Source organism: Myxine glutinosa, chromosome 11 (assembly GCF_964187855.1).
Source record: "Myxine glutinosa chromosome 11, kmMyxGlut1.1, whole genome shotgun sequence".
Taxonomy (NCBI): Eukaryota; Metazoa; Chordata; class Myxini; order Myxiniformes; family Myxinidae; genus Myxine; species Myxine glutinosa.
Genome location: NC_136271.1, coordinates 104899545 through 104915814, shown reverse-complemented (window position 1 = coordinate 104915814; position 16270 = coordinate 104899545). Strand labels below are relative to the sequence as shown.

Sequence of the window (16270 nt, the reverse complement as noted above, 5' to 3'; positions counted from 1 at the left end):
GATGTGAATCCGACATGGATGTTGGTGGAGGTCCAGTATTGTGATTCGGTTGAATGTTGCCGAAGGCAATCCCGTCCCATTTCGTCTTGCGCTGGTATCCCTAGGATGCTCCAAAACTTGCTGCCTTACTGCTGCAATGTTCATTTCCGATCGTCCAGTGCGCCTCCTACCAGAATTCTACTTGTTGCGGTTGAGGCTGGTGCCATGCTCTTTGTATTTTCTAACAATCGCCCAGATGGTTTTGGCTGCTGGAGGCTCCCATTCTGGGAAACGTTCCCTGAACGCATCACGAGTTTGCTGCAAACTTCCAGGTTGGTGAAAGGTTGTAACCACAAAGGTCTGCTGTTCAGTCATAAGTTGAACCATCTTTTCAATGACTCAGACTGTCTCTAAACCCATACACTGTATATCTATCTTAAATACCCATCTTAAACAAAGGATGACGCAACCGACGATTACCAGACCAGCTTAACAATTTTACATAATCAACTTGGCAGTCGACAAGTAATGCGTCCATTTAAAACTGTCTTGCACCGATTAGCCAAACTTGTAAAAATGCGATTTGACCTTGTCATTTTCAATGAACATGTACTCGGTCATGTGTGACAGCAATGATGCATGAAAGGCATCAATGGAAAGCTGAGGATTTCCTCATAATTGGTAAACCACATGTAAATTGTCAAACTAAATAACCTTTGCATATTAACCCCTTGAATTCGGATTACCTTTTTTTGATACGCACTGTATGTATGTATATATATATATATATATATATATATATATATATATATATATATATATATATATATATATATATATACATACACAGTCACGTGACAAAATAAGTACACCCCATGTAAAGTTTTGACTTTTTCAACATATTTCAACATACAGCTATTTGATCTTCATTTCAACAATATTGATAGATAAATGTGATATAAATATAAAAATATCATGAAACATTTCCATTTTGTAGTCCATTGTATAATTTAAATAAACATAAATGCAAATTTCGCATGTGGAAAGAGTAAGTACACCCCTACATTTATCATTACTTCAAATACCTAAAATTAGAATCAGGTGCAAATGATTAGAACATCGTTAGAGAGGATCTTGGATGAACCTGTCTTATTTAAACCTCAGACATTTAGTTTGGTTTTCTCTTTGTTGTTGAAGTGTGTGGTGTCACCATGCCTCGATCAAAAGAGCTCTCTGAGGCCTTCGGAAAGAAGGTTATAGATGCCTACAAGTCTGGGAAGGGATTTAAAAAGATCTCCAACCAATTTGAAATCAATCATTCGACTGTCCGGAAGATCATCTATTAGTGGAGAAGATTCCAAACAACTGCCAACTTGTTCTCGCCAGGCCGCCCCACCAAGTTCAGCCCGAGAGCAGACCGCAAGATGCTGAAAGAAGTCTCTAAGAACCTCAGAATGTCATCACGGGACCTACAGGTAGCTCTTGCCACTGTTGATGTCAAAGTGCACAAGTCTACCATTAGAAAGAGGCTGCACGAATTTGATCTACATGGGAGGTGTGCCAGGAGGAAACTTTTGCTGTCCAGAAAGAACATCAGGGGAAGACTAAATTTTGCCAATGAACACCGAGGCAAAGACCAGCATTTCTGGAACAATGTGCTCTGGACAGATGAGTCAAAGGTAGAGCTATTTTGCCACAGTACCAGAAGACATGTTTGGCGAAAACCAAAGACAGCATTTGACCACAAGAACCTGATACCAACTGTAAAGCATGGTGGTGGAAATATTATGGTTTGGGGCAGCTTTGCTGCATTAGGGCCTGGGCAGCTCACCATCATATAATCCACAATGAATTCTTCATTGTACCAGAGGGTGCTTGAGGATAATGTGAGGCCATCTGTCGGAAAGTTGAAGCTCAACCGAAGGTGGACCTTGCAACATGGCAATGACTAAACATACCAGTAAATCCACCAAGGAATGGCTGAAAAGAAAGAAATGGAGGGTTCTGGAATGGCCAAGTCAAAGCCCGGATCTAAATCCCATCGAGATGTTGTGGGGGGGGGGGGGGGGATTTGAAACGAGCTGTGCATGCAAGAAACCCCTCAAACATCGCACAGCTGAAAGAATTCTGCATGGAGGAGTGGGCAAAAATTTCTCCCAGTCGATGTCAGAGACTGGTAGACAGTTATAAGAAACGCCTACTTGAGGTTGTTTCTGCCAAAGGGGGCAATACCACCTGTTCGATCCAAGGGTGTACTTACTTTTTCCACATGCAAAATTTGCATTTATGTTTATTTAAATTATACAATGGACTACAAAATGGAAATGTTTCATGATAGTTGTTATATTATATCACCTTTATCTATCAATATTGTTGAAATGAAGATCAAATAGCTGTATGTTGAAATATGTTGAAAAAGTCAAAACTTTACATGGGGTACTTACTTTTTCACGTGACTGTATATATATATATATGTATTTTTCCAGTCAATATATGTGTAACTTCGGATTTCTTTTTGCATTTTACATTTATTAAAAAGGCTTTAATCATGACATCTGATCTTGTATTATATTAGAAGTTTTGTGTCAATATCCACGGCAAGTCCATTGGGAAATTTGAGAAACATCATTGGTCTTTCATGTCACTGGTAGGCGATGTGATCACATGTTCGATGACGTTTGAGCCCATGCGTTGGATGTGCATACAATACCGGTCAAAAGTTTTAGAACACCTCAATTTTTCCAGTTTTTATTGAAATTTACGCAGTTTCATGTCTCAATGTACTCTGAAATTAAGCATAGAACAAATAAACAATTGGAGATAAAAAGAAATCATAGAATCATTTTGTTGAACAAAATGTAATTTAAATTTTTGATTTGGCAAAGTAGCCACCTTTTGCAGATATAACCGCCGAACAAATTCGTGGCATTCTTTCTGCAATGGAAATCAAATATTGTTTGGGAAGTTCTTCCCAACACTGTTGCAGCAGTTCCCACAAATGTGTTGCACTTGTAGTTTGCTTTGCTTTCACCCTTCTGTTCAGTTCATCCCAAACCAGCTCGATGGGGTTTAAGTCTGGAGACTGTGCTGGCCATTCCATTATTTGAAGTCTACCGTCTTGTTCTTTTCCTCGAAGGTAGTTTTGACATAGCCTGGAGGTGTGTTTAGTGTCATTATCTTGCTGTAGGATGAACCCCTGACCAACTAGGTGTATACCAGAGGGTATTGCATGGCGCTGCAAAATACTGTGGTAGCCCTTTTGGTTCAGGGTGCCAGTCACTCTGTGCAAGTCGCCGACTCTGGATCCAGCAAAAGAGCCCCAGACCATCACGCTTCCTCCTCCATGTTTGACAGTTGGTGTCACACACTGAGGAACCATCCTTTGGCCTACTCGATGGCGTACAAAAACCCTGCGTGATGAACCAAAGATTTCAAATTTTGATTCATCGGTCCATAAGACCTTCTTCCAGTCTTCAGTAGTCCACTGGCGGGGCTTCATGGTCCAGGCAAGCCTCTTTTTCTTATTTTGCCATCTTAGCAATGGCTTTGTTACTGCCAATCGACCTGTCAAACCTGCAGCTCGAAGTCTTCTCTTCACAGATGAAACTGATACTTGCTGACTTCGACCAGTGTTAAGCTGTGCTTGAAGCTGTTGTCCTATGAGCCGCCTGTCACGCAAGCTGTTGACTCTCAGAAACTTGTCTTCTGATTCTGTTGTGGCTTTGTGTCTGCCAGACCTCTTCCCCTCAGAATTTCCTCCAGTTTCCAATATACCACTTCCTGCAGTGCAATATTGTCCAAATAATGCTTCGGAGGGTGTAATTACAGTCTGTTCCAATACTGCTTTTATACAGACATGGGGTTTGTAATCAGCAGAGGTTTGGACACCTGTAGGAATTGTTTGCATCAACTTTCAAGGCTTAATTTACTTACATTGTTGCAGAACAGCTGTAAGTTGTTAACCCATTACTTGTTCCCTGAAGAAGCCCTTTTTTTTTTTTTTTTACAATATAACTGTGCAATTTACTTTGTTGTCCCGTTTTTGCTAACCTAAACTTTTTTTAACCTTGAGCAGTTTACTGCTTAGTGCTTACCTTTGTACCATTTCAGGTTATTCACTGGACAGTAAACTGCATAAATTTCAATAAAAACTGGAAAAATTGAGGTGTTCTAAAACTTTTGACCGGTAGTGTAGGTGGGAAAGACAGGATTTTTTGCGCTCTTGCTTATCTTTGCAAATCCCATTCAATATCCGTTTCCACATTTACGTGCTTGAGTATCAGGTAAATCTCACCTTTGTAGTATATATTGTTTCCCATAACAGACTCGTGTCGGTGTGGTTTGAGCTACGTTTTATATTTTTTAATAAAGCGGTGTTATATCAAAGTGTGTCCAATGAAGGCGGAGGAAACCGGTCATCACTGCCAGCCATTATAAAGTGGCAGTTCTAGTGAGTTGTTTTGCAATCTAAAGGAAAGTGACTGGTGCTTTATTGATTCAGCTGATAAGCTTGGTCTTGTCACCTAACCCAACACATCCACCAAATTTTGTGAGAATGTGCACAACGTTTTGAGATATCGTGCAATATATCATCGCTGTTGGTTCTGTCCCCCCAATCATCACGAATCACTTTGAAATTCTAGTATCCGGGTTACCAAAATAAAATTGATTCATCCTTGTCACACACCCAACATGTCCACCAATCTTTGTCTGAATTTGTCTATAACATTTTGAAATATCCTGCTCCCATACAGACAAACAGGGGTGAAAACATGACCTCCATCCACCTTTTGTGGCAGAGATACCAATAATAAAGTTTTATTGAAGTAGACTTGGCAACTGAATCTTGCGGTGCAGTGGTTCAGCATGCGTCATTGGATGGTCAAATAAACCCAGCTATGCATTTCCACAGTCAACCATTCAAATAGGGTGCAGTCTATTGAACCTCTCCGCTTCACCATCAGCCATGACCTTTTCTGGGCTGACCACACAACAAAGCTTGAACTTCTGGGCTTCAATATCAGCAACGACCTCTCCTGAGCTGACCACGTAACAAAGCTTTAACTTCTAGGCTTCACCATCAGCCATGTGTTACGTGCTCCTCCCCGACCCCCTGGTCATGATGTACCTCCGAGCCCCGAGAGGAGCCACGGCAGAAAAATGTTATTCTGTGTCAGAAATCAATAATGAAACCACACCGATGATTATCAACAAACAAATATTGTATTAAAAATCACACAAGAATAACGGTACAACAAATAGCAATCAAAAGTACACTCAATACATCTTATGATGGTACCATCAACTCGCATAGGATAACTCAGGGTGTTCCAAGTGAGTGGAAAAACCTTCCCCAATGTCTCTATATTCCCGTCCTCAAGACGAAGTTGACTCACTCCAGCGATCGTTAGAACAATGTCCAATCGAGACCAGAAGCCCGTGCGGATGGCAAGGGCAGTCGCACCGCCGAAGCAGCTCTCAGGCGTAGGCGGCCGAAGCGACGCAAAAGTCACGTGGTCCAAAACCGGGTAAAGGCAAACTCACGGCGGAATGGGAAATCCCAAAGGCCCCCTCCAGATGTGAACATTCACTGTTCATTAGGCAAACCGCAACTTAATCTCCAAACTCAGCGTTGCGCACACACATCCCCGACAGACGACAGGATGGTGAAAAACTGACGCGTAGCCAAGACCTTTTGATGAGCAAAGCGCGAGTGTCAAAATGGCCGACGGCTCTTACTTGAGTCGACACGACCCGGCGATGATTCTTCGGAATCGCAACGCCCAAACCTGACCACGCAGGTTTTTCAATCCCCCAGCGATAACACCTATCGCGGGAACTCCTTTCAAGGAAACTCAAAGGTCACTCGCGACCTTCGTTTGACAACGCTCGCTACGGAGCTGGAAACTACTCGCTTCTTGTCCGACTTCTCGCCCCACCCTCGCCTTCTCTCTCTCTTCTTCCTCCTCCTCGTCGTCCGGTTCCGGTTTAATTTAAAACATCAATTCTTTTTACCTTTTGAAAACAGTTCATAAACAATAAACCTTTTGAAGACAATAATAGTACATAGAATCAGAAATATTTCAAGTGGATGAAAACCACAACAGCGGAAGTGCCGAATCCGTAACACATGACCTCTCCTGGGCTGACCACATAACAAAGCTTGAACTTCTAGGCTTCACTATCAGCCATGACCTCTCCTGGGCTGACCAAGTAACAAAGCTGGTCTCCAAAGCCAGCCGCAGACTGGGCATCCACCGTCGTTCTAAGTATTTCCTTGAAAGATCAGAGCTGCTCACAGTCAAATGACCTTTGTCTAGAGCTCAATGGAGTACTGCTTTGCTCTATGGGCTGGATCCCCAGCATCACATTGGTCTCTCCTGGATTATATGGAATATAAAGCACTTCACACTTCACATCTGTGCTCTCGCATTGTAGGTAGGTCGGTGGCCTCTCTTGTTAGCTCACCTGGATCGAAGTTCAGGGGAGCTTATGCGGTGGCGCTGTCAGTCTGTCCGTCCGTCAGTCCGTAAACACTTGAAACTTCTTCTCCGAAACCGCTGATGGCGTTGCGACCAAATTTGGCACAAATGATATTTGTTGTGTTGTGACTAAAGTTTGTTCATGGCATTAAAAAAAAGTCGGGGTCTAAAGGGGTTTACCGGGGTCAAAGTGGATCCAGGGTTGACCCCCCCCCCCCCCCCCCCAAAAATAGGAATTTGCTTTTTCCTATGGAACTACACACACTATTTCGATGAAACTTGACCACAACCTTCATCACCTGTGATGCACTGAAGTTTGTTCACGGCACTAAGAAAATCAAAGTCAAAGGGGATCTACGGGGGTCAAAGTTGGTCCAGGTTTGACCCCCCAAAATAGGTATTTGCTTTCTTTTCTGAAATTACACACACAATTGTGATGAATCAATCAATATGTAACAATATGAGGAGAATGTAAATCAATGATGTGAAATGAAGGGGGAACTGGGTGAGACCTTAAAGGAGACTAAAACATTTTACGTGACCTATTTACCAATAGGTCACGTGGTTCAGCAGCCATATTGGATTGAACATAAAAACCTTCAAACGCTCTTCTTTTCTGAAACGGCCTAACAGTTCGAGGCGAAACTTTATAGGCATGATTGCCTTTACAGGCATGTTCTTACAAGGAACCAATTAATGCTCCAGAAAAGTTCATATAAAGGGGCGCCCCACATATATAGGTTAAAATACATTTACTTCCTCATTCAGCTGTATGAATGAAATTGGCGCCCCTTTATATGAACGTTTCTGGAGCATTACTTGGTTCCGCCTGAGAACACAAGGGTAGTACAGCATGCACATGAGATTTTTTTTGAATGTGCCTTATTTTCTATCGTCTGGCATTTTCCACAAGCCATACAATGTCCCTTCTTTAATATCGTTTGGCACACAATACAAAGGAGGCTTTTCTTTGCCCCTGACATTTTTCCCAAGTGGCTATATATATGACCCGAAGTACATTTGTCCTTTGGTGACTTTGCACCAGCTGAAATGTTGGTAATATTTATATTGCTGAGGTTCAGGCTACTCTCTTACATCTACATGTGTTATACCTCCAGGATGCACAAGAATTCTGCAAACTTTTCCTGTCATTGCTGGAATCCAAGCTCGCTCATCAGCCGAACGAGATGGTGAGGAATGTGATCAGCAAGGAATTCTCTGGCATATACGCCTATATTACAACGTGAGCAGATGTCTATATTGCTGTGTCTCGTGTGCCCCTTAATTTTAAATGCTCTCGTTACTTGGCTTCTTCTATCTGCTGCAATCTTGCTCTTTTTTAATGCTTTCCCATTCTTTGTAGATGCAGACAATGTGGTCTACGCTCGTCACGTCCATCTCGTTTTTTCGAACTAGATCTGAACATCCAGGGTCATCAACAGCTCTCTGACAGTCTGCAGGAATTTTTCAAGGTTTGGCTATGGATGGGGTGTGGTGTATTTGAGAACATCTCGTTTGTCCAATAAGTCAATTTGCCACCTATGCTTTCTTTTCCAGATCTTTGCTTACTTGTATAGCGCTATATATCTGAGGCTATGCTACATGGCCAATTAATCATTGGTTTATTTAACAGGAAGAGAGTCTGGAGGGTGAGAATAGCTACTTTTGTGATCACTGCCAAAAGAAGCAGAGTGCCTCTCGGCGCATTGAGCTGAACCGTTTGCCACAAACCCTCAGTCTGCAGCTGCTGCGTTTTGTGTTTGACCGGTGAGCCTACTTTATAGCTCTGTTTAAACATGAAGGCCTTGTTTTTATTGGAGGTTCATCAGAGCAGAAATGACTCGAAGCTCTTAACAAATGTTGAGCAAATATAATGTTTCTGCAGTGTCAACGTTACATTAAATTGGAGAGGATGTTCTCAACACTGACCATGTTATGGCTGTTTGATGACGCATGCAAATATCACTTACATTGTAATTATTCCCACTATTGTCGACACGTTCTCGTTTTGTCGTGCAGCTGAAGACGTTATTTTTGAGTGTGTTGGGATTTCATGTTCAGCACAGCTCGCACGCTTTCTTCCATTTGTTGCATCTCTTTTTCTCATGTTCTCGTTGTTCTGTCAAATCTGAACAGCTTTTCAAACAGTAGTGCATCGCCTTTTTTTTTTTTTTGTGTTACCCTTTCCAATACTGCTGTGCTTTTCATTTTGTAATCCTTCCAATCCGGCTCGATGTTTCCTTAAGCAGTATATAATACTGTATTTATCAAATGCGGTGCCAAAGTGGTTATCTTCTCTTGCTCAGCATCCTCTTGGTCTCGTCATATTTGCAATGCTAACGTTCTTTTAAAACTTTAATGCAAATGAGAATGACTTAAAAGTGTGAGCTCTATCACAAACCACATCATAATGTTGTTACTTGACACATCTGGCTGCATATTTTTGAGCAGCGTGGTTGTCTTTGACAGCATTTAAATGTTATTTCATTGTATATTGTTTATTCTTGCTTTGGAGAAGATTGTCATGGGGACCGCAAGGCTAAACCCCACTCTAGCAGGGAAAATGGCCTTAACATGCCTGTTGTGTTGTGTTGTGTTGTATTGTTTATTCTTGCTTCATTACAGTCAAACTGGACAAAAGAAGAAGCTCACTTCGTGCATAACGTTTCCCGATGTACTGAACATGGCTGACTACCTATCTGAGAGCTACTCAAAAGATAGAATGCAGCAAGATACAAAAGAAGACTGCATTCAATCTAATTCCAAAGGGACAGATTGTCAAATGCATCATGCAGATGTGCCAATGCAAGAGAACACATCGATGCAGCAGACAAAGGCATCGTTGAAACGGTTGACTAAGGCAATAACAAAGTGTATGGGAGAAATTGAAACGAAGCAAGTGCAATCGGAAGACATGCTGTACAAGTTGACTGCAGTGCTTGTCCACCATGGACGGAGCGCTTATTCGGGCCACTATGTGGCGCACATCAGCGATGAAGCCAGTGGCCACTGGTACAAGTTCAATGACGAGATGATAGAACGCATGAGTGAAAAGCAGCTGCAGCTTGGTTTCGATGAAGATCCTGGTACGAATACACCTATAGCTTAATATAGAATATATACTGTGCTTTCGAAAAGGCGTAAGTAGATTGTTACCCGGCGCTCGCGAAGCCAAAAGCAGGGTTATGCATTCGTGTGCGTATGCGTACGTGTGGCGTATGTGCGTGTCTGCATTTTTAAAATTCATTTTCTCAGCAACCGTTGGTCCAATTGCCTCTGCCTGTAGATTTTTTTTATTCATAATTATGACGTCATAGGGCATGTGGTACGGACACCATCTTGGAAAAATATTACACCTCTATATCGCCAAAATGGCTCAATGGAAAATATTGAAACGAGGCTCATGGTGATGTACTCCCCATGGGGAATAAGATATGTTAACGATGATCTCACGGGTGCCTTCATTATAACGTCATAATTCGGCAAGTACAACGCTTTATCTGATCAGTATGAAAAAAAATTCTCTGCAACTGTTAGTCCGATGGACACAATTTTCACCAAAGGAGCACCCCTTCTGAACAATTTGTATTGATAATTATGACGTGTGCCATGATACATGTGCCATCTTGGAAACATTTTGTACCGCTATATCTGTGATGCCTGGTGTTGGCTTAGCGGTTAGGGTGCTGGCTTGGGATCCTAGGATCCTAGGTTCGAATCCTGGTCGATTGCTGAATTAATACCAGGGGTGTTGACTCAGCCTGTCATCCTTCCGAGGTCGGCAAATTGAGTACCAGCTTGCTGGGATGAATGATCCCGGTGTGTACCCCGGTTTAGAATAGGTAAACCGTACCCCTGCGCATCTTAAGAGGCGACTAAGGGGCGTCAGGAAGGGCATCCGGCCATAAAAACATTGCCTCAAACAGGGAACCATGATTGTCATGGGGCCCGCAAGGCTAACCCCCGCTTTAGCGGGGAAAATGGCCTTAAAAACGATCATTCATATTCATTCATATCTGTGAAACTGCTCCATGGAAATTTTTTTAACGTGGCTCATTGTAAATAACTCCGCATGGGGAATAAGTGTTGTTAACGATGACGTCATTGGTGCCTTAATTATGACACCATAATTTGACAAGTACAGTGCTTAGTCCGATTGGTTTGAAATTTATTGAGCGTGATCTACGCAACAATTATAATAGAGAATGTAAAGTTATAATGTCACTGGTCACGTGGTCTGGCAGCCATATTGAATCAAAGAAAATAAAACCCTTAAAAACAGAATAGTTTCGTTGCTGTAGCTCGCACTAAGTTGACTGTGTGGGGTAAGTATTCTATGAATACCATCTGGTTATTACTTTTTCCTTTTACATTTTGACTATTTTTTATTATTTTCTCCATAGTCTCATAATAAACGTTTGTTGAAAATGTGATGACAAAAGCTCAAATGGTAAAAGATATTGTTACGGATCGCGGTTAGATGTTATTTCGACCGAGCGGTGGTGTATTACCGCGACCTAACAGTTATTCCCCGACTAGACCCCGATTCCACCCAAACGTTGACCAAATCGCGCTATGCTAAATCAATGATGGAAAGGACACAACGACTGGGATAGATGAAACGACGCAAGGGGTACAGCTCTCAAGACCTCCGGAGGAGGATATAATTACAGTGGGGGAGAAAAGGGGTAGATTACAAGGTAGTGAGGTAAAGGCACAGAAGAGATAGGCACTTAGTTACAGTCTTATCAAATCCCAGACAGACCACAGACAAACGGAACAAGGCTGACTTACACAGGGATTGATGGCAGGGAAGGACAGGTAGTTCGATAGCACAAGTGTCACCTTGGCTCGGGGACAGGATCAAGCACGGTCCAAGAGATGCAGGGAGGCCTCACAGCGCTCGGAGGTGGCGTCTTTCTTTCTCCAAGCTCAGCGCGCATCTGACGTCACCTCCCTCTTCCTGCGCATGCTCAGCGGGGAGTGACACGCCCTCGGCTGGTTGGCTCCGCCCCAGATGGGACCGGTCCGCCGCTTCCATTGGGTGCGGGGGTTACCGGGCTCCGCCCTTGACGAGGAGCTGACAGGGAGCCCCTATTTGGTAACCCCGTCGAGCACATGTTTGATGGCGGCTTGTGGGGAAGGCCTCGTGCCCTCCCAACACCCCCTACCAACCAAGCCGGAGTGAGGACGCGCACTCCCTGTGCACGCCGCCGCCGTTGCTGTTGTTGTTGTTGTTGTTTCTGAACCGTGAGGAAGAGCTGCGGGGAGGTATTGGGAGGTCCTAAACTTCCTAACGGTGCCATACAATCACATTCTGGTGCAACGAAGGGTCAGAATTAATGGAAACGAATCCTTAACTGACATAGACTAAGAATAACTAGCAAGATGTCCTATAGTTGTCTACGTGAGATGCGGTGGACCTGGATGCGACATTTAATGGGGCGAAATAGGGGGAGGTCGGGTCTACAGAGTGTTGTTTACAGAAAATGGGACTAGGGAATGGGGGATTGGGGATAGTTGGGAAGTATTGAGGAAATAGGGGAATATTTACAAGCGGATATGGATGGATGCAAATCCCATATCCGCAACAATATATATATATATATATATATATATATATATATATATACAGTGGAACCTTGACTTACGAGTTTAATTCGTTCCGTGACCGAGCTCGTAACTCAAATTGCTCGTATCTCAAATCAAATTTCCCCATTGAAATGCTATTAATCCGTTCCAGCCCGCCAAAAACCACACCAATTTTTTTTTAAATATACAGTATATATAAAAATATCTCGCGCTTTATATTTCACCTGTATGCAGCATACAAGTTGGCAGGATGGCCTGGACTGGAGGTACGCACACTTGACTCTAAAGTCTAAACTGTCCAGCCTGGGTTTGAATCCCGACCCAGCTATAACCTGTCATGGGTGAATCACAGGCAGGGTGATTCATCAATGTGTGTACCGCTAAACTGGGCGCCCCGTTTGCGTCCCATTAGTTGTTGGATGTTAAGGATCTCACCGTGTTTTCCACAAAGAGAAGGCGAGCTATCGCCGGCATTCTGAACAAGTTGTGGCCTGGCATGCTCTTCTCCTCTGCCGTTATATACGTCCTCCTCGACACCTCGCTCATGTTTTTCGACGATTGCGTGTTTTATATCCAAGCACATCATCCTCTTCTTCTTCTCAGCACTGCACTTGCCACTCACTTTCTTAGGCCCCATGGTTAAAACTAAGAAATTTTCCGAAATAACCAAAATGCGAAAAAAAAAATGCAGCGCTGTACGACAGAGATACGTACTGTACTTGCACGGCAAGATAACCACGTGACCAGAACCCACCTGGCGGCGTGAACTCGAAATAACCAAAATGCGGAAAAAAAAATGCAGCGCTATACGACAGAGATACGTACTGTACGTGCACGGCAAGATAACCACGTGACCAGAACCCACCTGGCGGCGTGAACTCGAAATAACCAAAATGCGGAAAAAAAAATGCAGCGCTATACGACAGAGATACGTACTGTACGTGCACGGCAAGATAACCACGTGACCAGAACCCACCTGGCGGCGTGAACTCGAAATAACCAAAATGCGAAGAAAAAAAATTCAGCGCTATACGACAGAGATACGTACTGTACGTGCACGGCAAGATAACCACGTGACCAGAACCCACCTGGCGGCGTGAACTCGAAATAACCAAAATGCGAAAAAAAAAATGCAGCGCTATACGACAGAGATACTGTACTTGAACGGCAAGATAACCACGTGACCGGGTGGCGAAAGCTCGTAACTCGGATCTCGGCTCGCATCTCAAAGCAATAAACCGCCGGAGCGACGGCTCGTATCTCGAAAAACTCGTAAGTTGGGGCACTCGTAAGTCAAGGTTCCACTGTATATATATATATATATATATATATATATATATATATATATATATATATATATATATATATATATATTGTTACTGATCGCGGTTTAGATGTTACTTTGCCGAGCGAAGGCTCCGCGACCGAACAGTTATTCCCCGATTAGAACCCGATTCCACCCAAACGTTGGCCGGATCGCACCGCGGCTGCTCAATGAGGGAAAAGACTAAAACGACGAATGCAAAGAGGAAGACGAAGGCAGAGAAAGGTTTGGAAATACTACTGAATTTATTGACTATTTACACACATAAGCAAAAAGAAAGCAGTCACGTTTATTTACAAGCACATAAGACGCAGGTGACACAGTGAAAATACTAGCTTATACAGACTTAATTAACCCAGGACAGAACAAACAGAACAAACTCACGTACACAAGAAGGGTGGAGGAAAGGAATGAATGCTGGAAGGAGGAATGGGAAGGTTCAGCTGGGGCAGATGGTTCGGGCTTGATCCCGCACGGGACGTCGGCTGGACCTCGACGGCCACCGATGCCACCGCTATCTGGTCCCCGCGGGGTAACGGGTTGAAGCTGCCTGGTGGAGTCAACGCTGCTTGTGGAGCCGAAGCTGCTTCTCTGGCTCACCTCAGGGCGCGTCTGCCGTCTCTGGCGCAACTGCTGGTAATTGACCTTGAACCTTCTCTCTCTTGGCCCTGGTGTCTCCTCACCACCGACAACTCAACGCAACCAACGCAACCACTGACCCTCCACTGATGACCAACTCACTCACTGACCACCGACTCACGACCAACTCAACCACTGACCACCATTGACGACCAACTCAACCACTGACCACCGACTCACGACCAACTCACTTGCTTCTTGCGTGCGTGCCTTTTATAGCGCCTCCAGCGATCAAGCCGCCGGCCTTCAGGACACGCCCATCGGTGTGCTCACCTCGGCCCTGGTTGGTCACGCGACCCTCTCGCTCCGCCCTTGATGACGACGGGCGGGCACGCCCCTCTTCCCCTCTATGACGAGGTGGAGACACGCCTTTCTTCTCCGACCCTGCCTCGTGGTCAATGGCGGTTATTGGAGGGGAGGTAATTGGCAATCGAGGGTTGGCAATCACGAGAGGGGATGTAAAAGGAAATGGAGATTTTGGGGATGGGAATGAAAGGGGATCTATTCTCTTTCACTGGTGCAATGGAGTACTTCAATTAATGGGAGACACAGCCTTACCCTAAAACACAGAATAAGAGATAACTATCAAACAGGGGTATTCTATTATTTGGCTGACGTGTATGCTTGTGGACTAATTATGGGATGCCCTTTCACCTTTACACAGCTCCGGAGGCAGGGGGGCGCAGAATAAACAATAATAACAATTCACACAATCAAAAAAAATATGCAGTTCTCACCTCCGCAACAATATATATATATACATATATATATATATATATACATATATATATGTATATATATATATGTATATATATATATATATATATATATATATATATATATATATATATATATATATATATATATATATATATATATATATATATATATATATATATATATATATATATTTCTGTCAGTTGATTGTTTGTTTGCCAGTTGTATTACAGTGCACAAGAAGGTAGAAATAAATGAATGACATGTTTATCTAACCATTTATTCGGGGGAAAATTATTACAGGGGAAACCCTTAGCTACATTTGTTGCCGTTTTCGGACGGCCGGACCTCTTTGCAGTGGCTACCGACCCTGTTGCTTTAAATCTATATATATATCTATACTGTATATATATATATATGAACAAGGAATAAAAGTACCCAAAACACAAAATTTATTCGCTAAATAACATAAAAATATAGCAACCCACACACTCCTACACATACATACAAACCTACAAGTTTCCCCCCTGGAATCCTAAAATTTCCCCCCAGGTTGGGAAATGCTGAGTTAGCCCGTCCCCTACACAGCAGTGTGTGTGTGTGTGTGTGTGTGTGTGTGTGTGTGTGTGTGTGTGTGTGTGTGTGTGTGTGTGTGTGTGTGTGTGTGTGTGTGTGTGTGTGTGTGTGTGTGTGTGTGCGCGCGTGTCTGTCCGGTCCTTGCCATTTATTTGAGCTATTGTCATCAAATTTTCACCAAAGCTTTATTGTGATAATACGGAGAAGGCAAATTAATAATTTTGTCAAAAGGTCACCTAAAATCATCAATTTGCATCCAATTAACCTGAAATTTAAATTTACCATTTGAGTTTTGTCATGAAATTTTCAGCAAAGCCTTACTTTGTGAATATATGGAGAAGGCAAATTAATAATCTTGTCAAAAGGTCAAAGGGGTCAGCGTCACATAAAATAGTCAATTTGCATTCGATGTGAAATTTTAAGAATTTGCATATTGGGTCCACTGTATTGGTTCACCAATCAAAAGCTAGAACCTGACTTTTTTTTTTATCTAGAGCTCTGAGGTCAAGGCTGCATAAAATCATCAGTTTTCATTTTGCATTAAAAAAAAACTGATTTCGTTATTTTGAGCATACAGAAGAAGAAGAAGAAGAAGAAGCAGAAGAAGAATAAATTTGAATACAAACGGACATGGACAGGCTTTACATTTGCAGATGCTGTCCAGTTATTATTCTAATTCCCTACTTTGATATTATAAAAGGACCCCTGTCTGTGTGTTTGTGTTTGTTACTGTCTGTGTGTCTGTGTGTTTGTTACTTGGCAAAAAATTTTTTTAGGACAAGTATGTTGATCACTCCGGTTTGTGTTTGTGTACAAATTGGTTTTGTGTGTTTGTCTATCCGCTCACTTATACTTGCCTACAGCTCACAATTTTAAACCGATCTTCACGAAACTTAACCAAATGGCCAAAAAGGCAACATAGGCCAAAAGGTCAATAACCTTTTCAAATTTCTAAAATCCT

The 16270-nt window shown here is 42.8% G+C and overlaps 1 protein-coding gene across 17 annotated transcripts in view; it reads left to right on the top strand.

Annotated features, from left to right (window-relative positions):
- USP48 (ubiquitin specific peptidase 48) overlaps positions 1–16270 on the top strand; it is a 250247-nt gene that overhangs the window by 83791 nt on the left and 150186 nt on the right. For all 17 annotated transcript variants that reach the window (XR_013625012.1, XR_013625013.1, XR_013625011.1 and 14 more), the window contains 4 exons: positions 7580–7704; positions 7825–7933; positions 8095–8228; positions 9087–9547. Coding sequence is in view for 12 of the 17 variants with exons in the window: in XM_078786944.1 (XP_078643070.1) it covers positions 7580–7704; positions 7825–7933; positions 8095–8228; positions 9087–9547 (829 nt within the window). In the remaining 5 variants the exon portion in view is untranslated. The remainder of the gene's footprint in view (positions 1–7579; positions 7705–7824; positions 7934–8094; positions 8229–9086; positions 9548–16270) is intronic.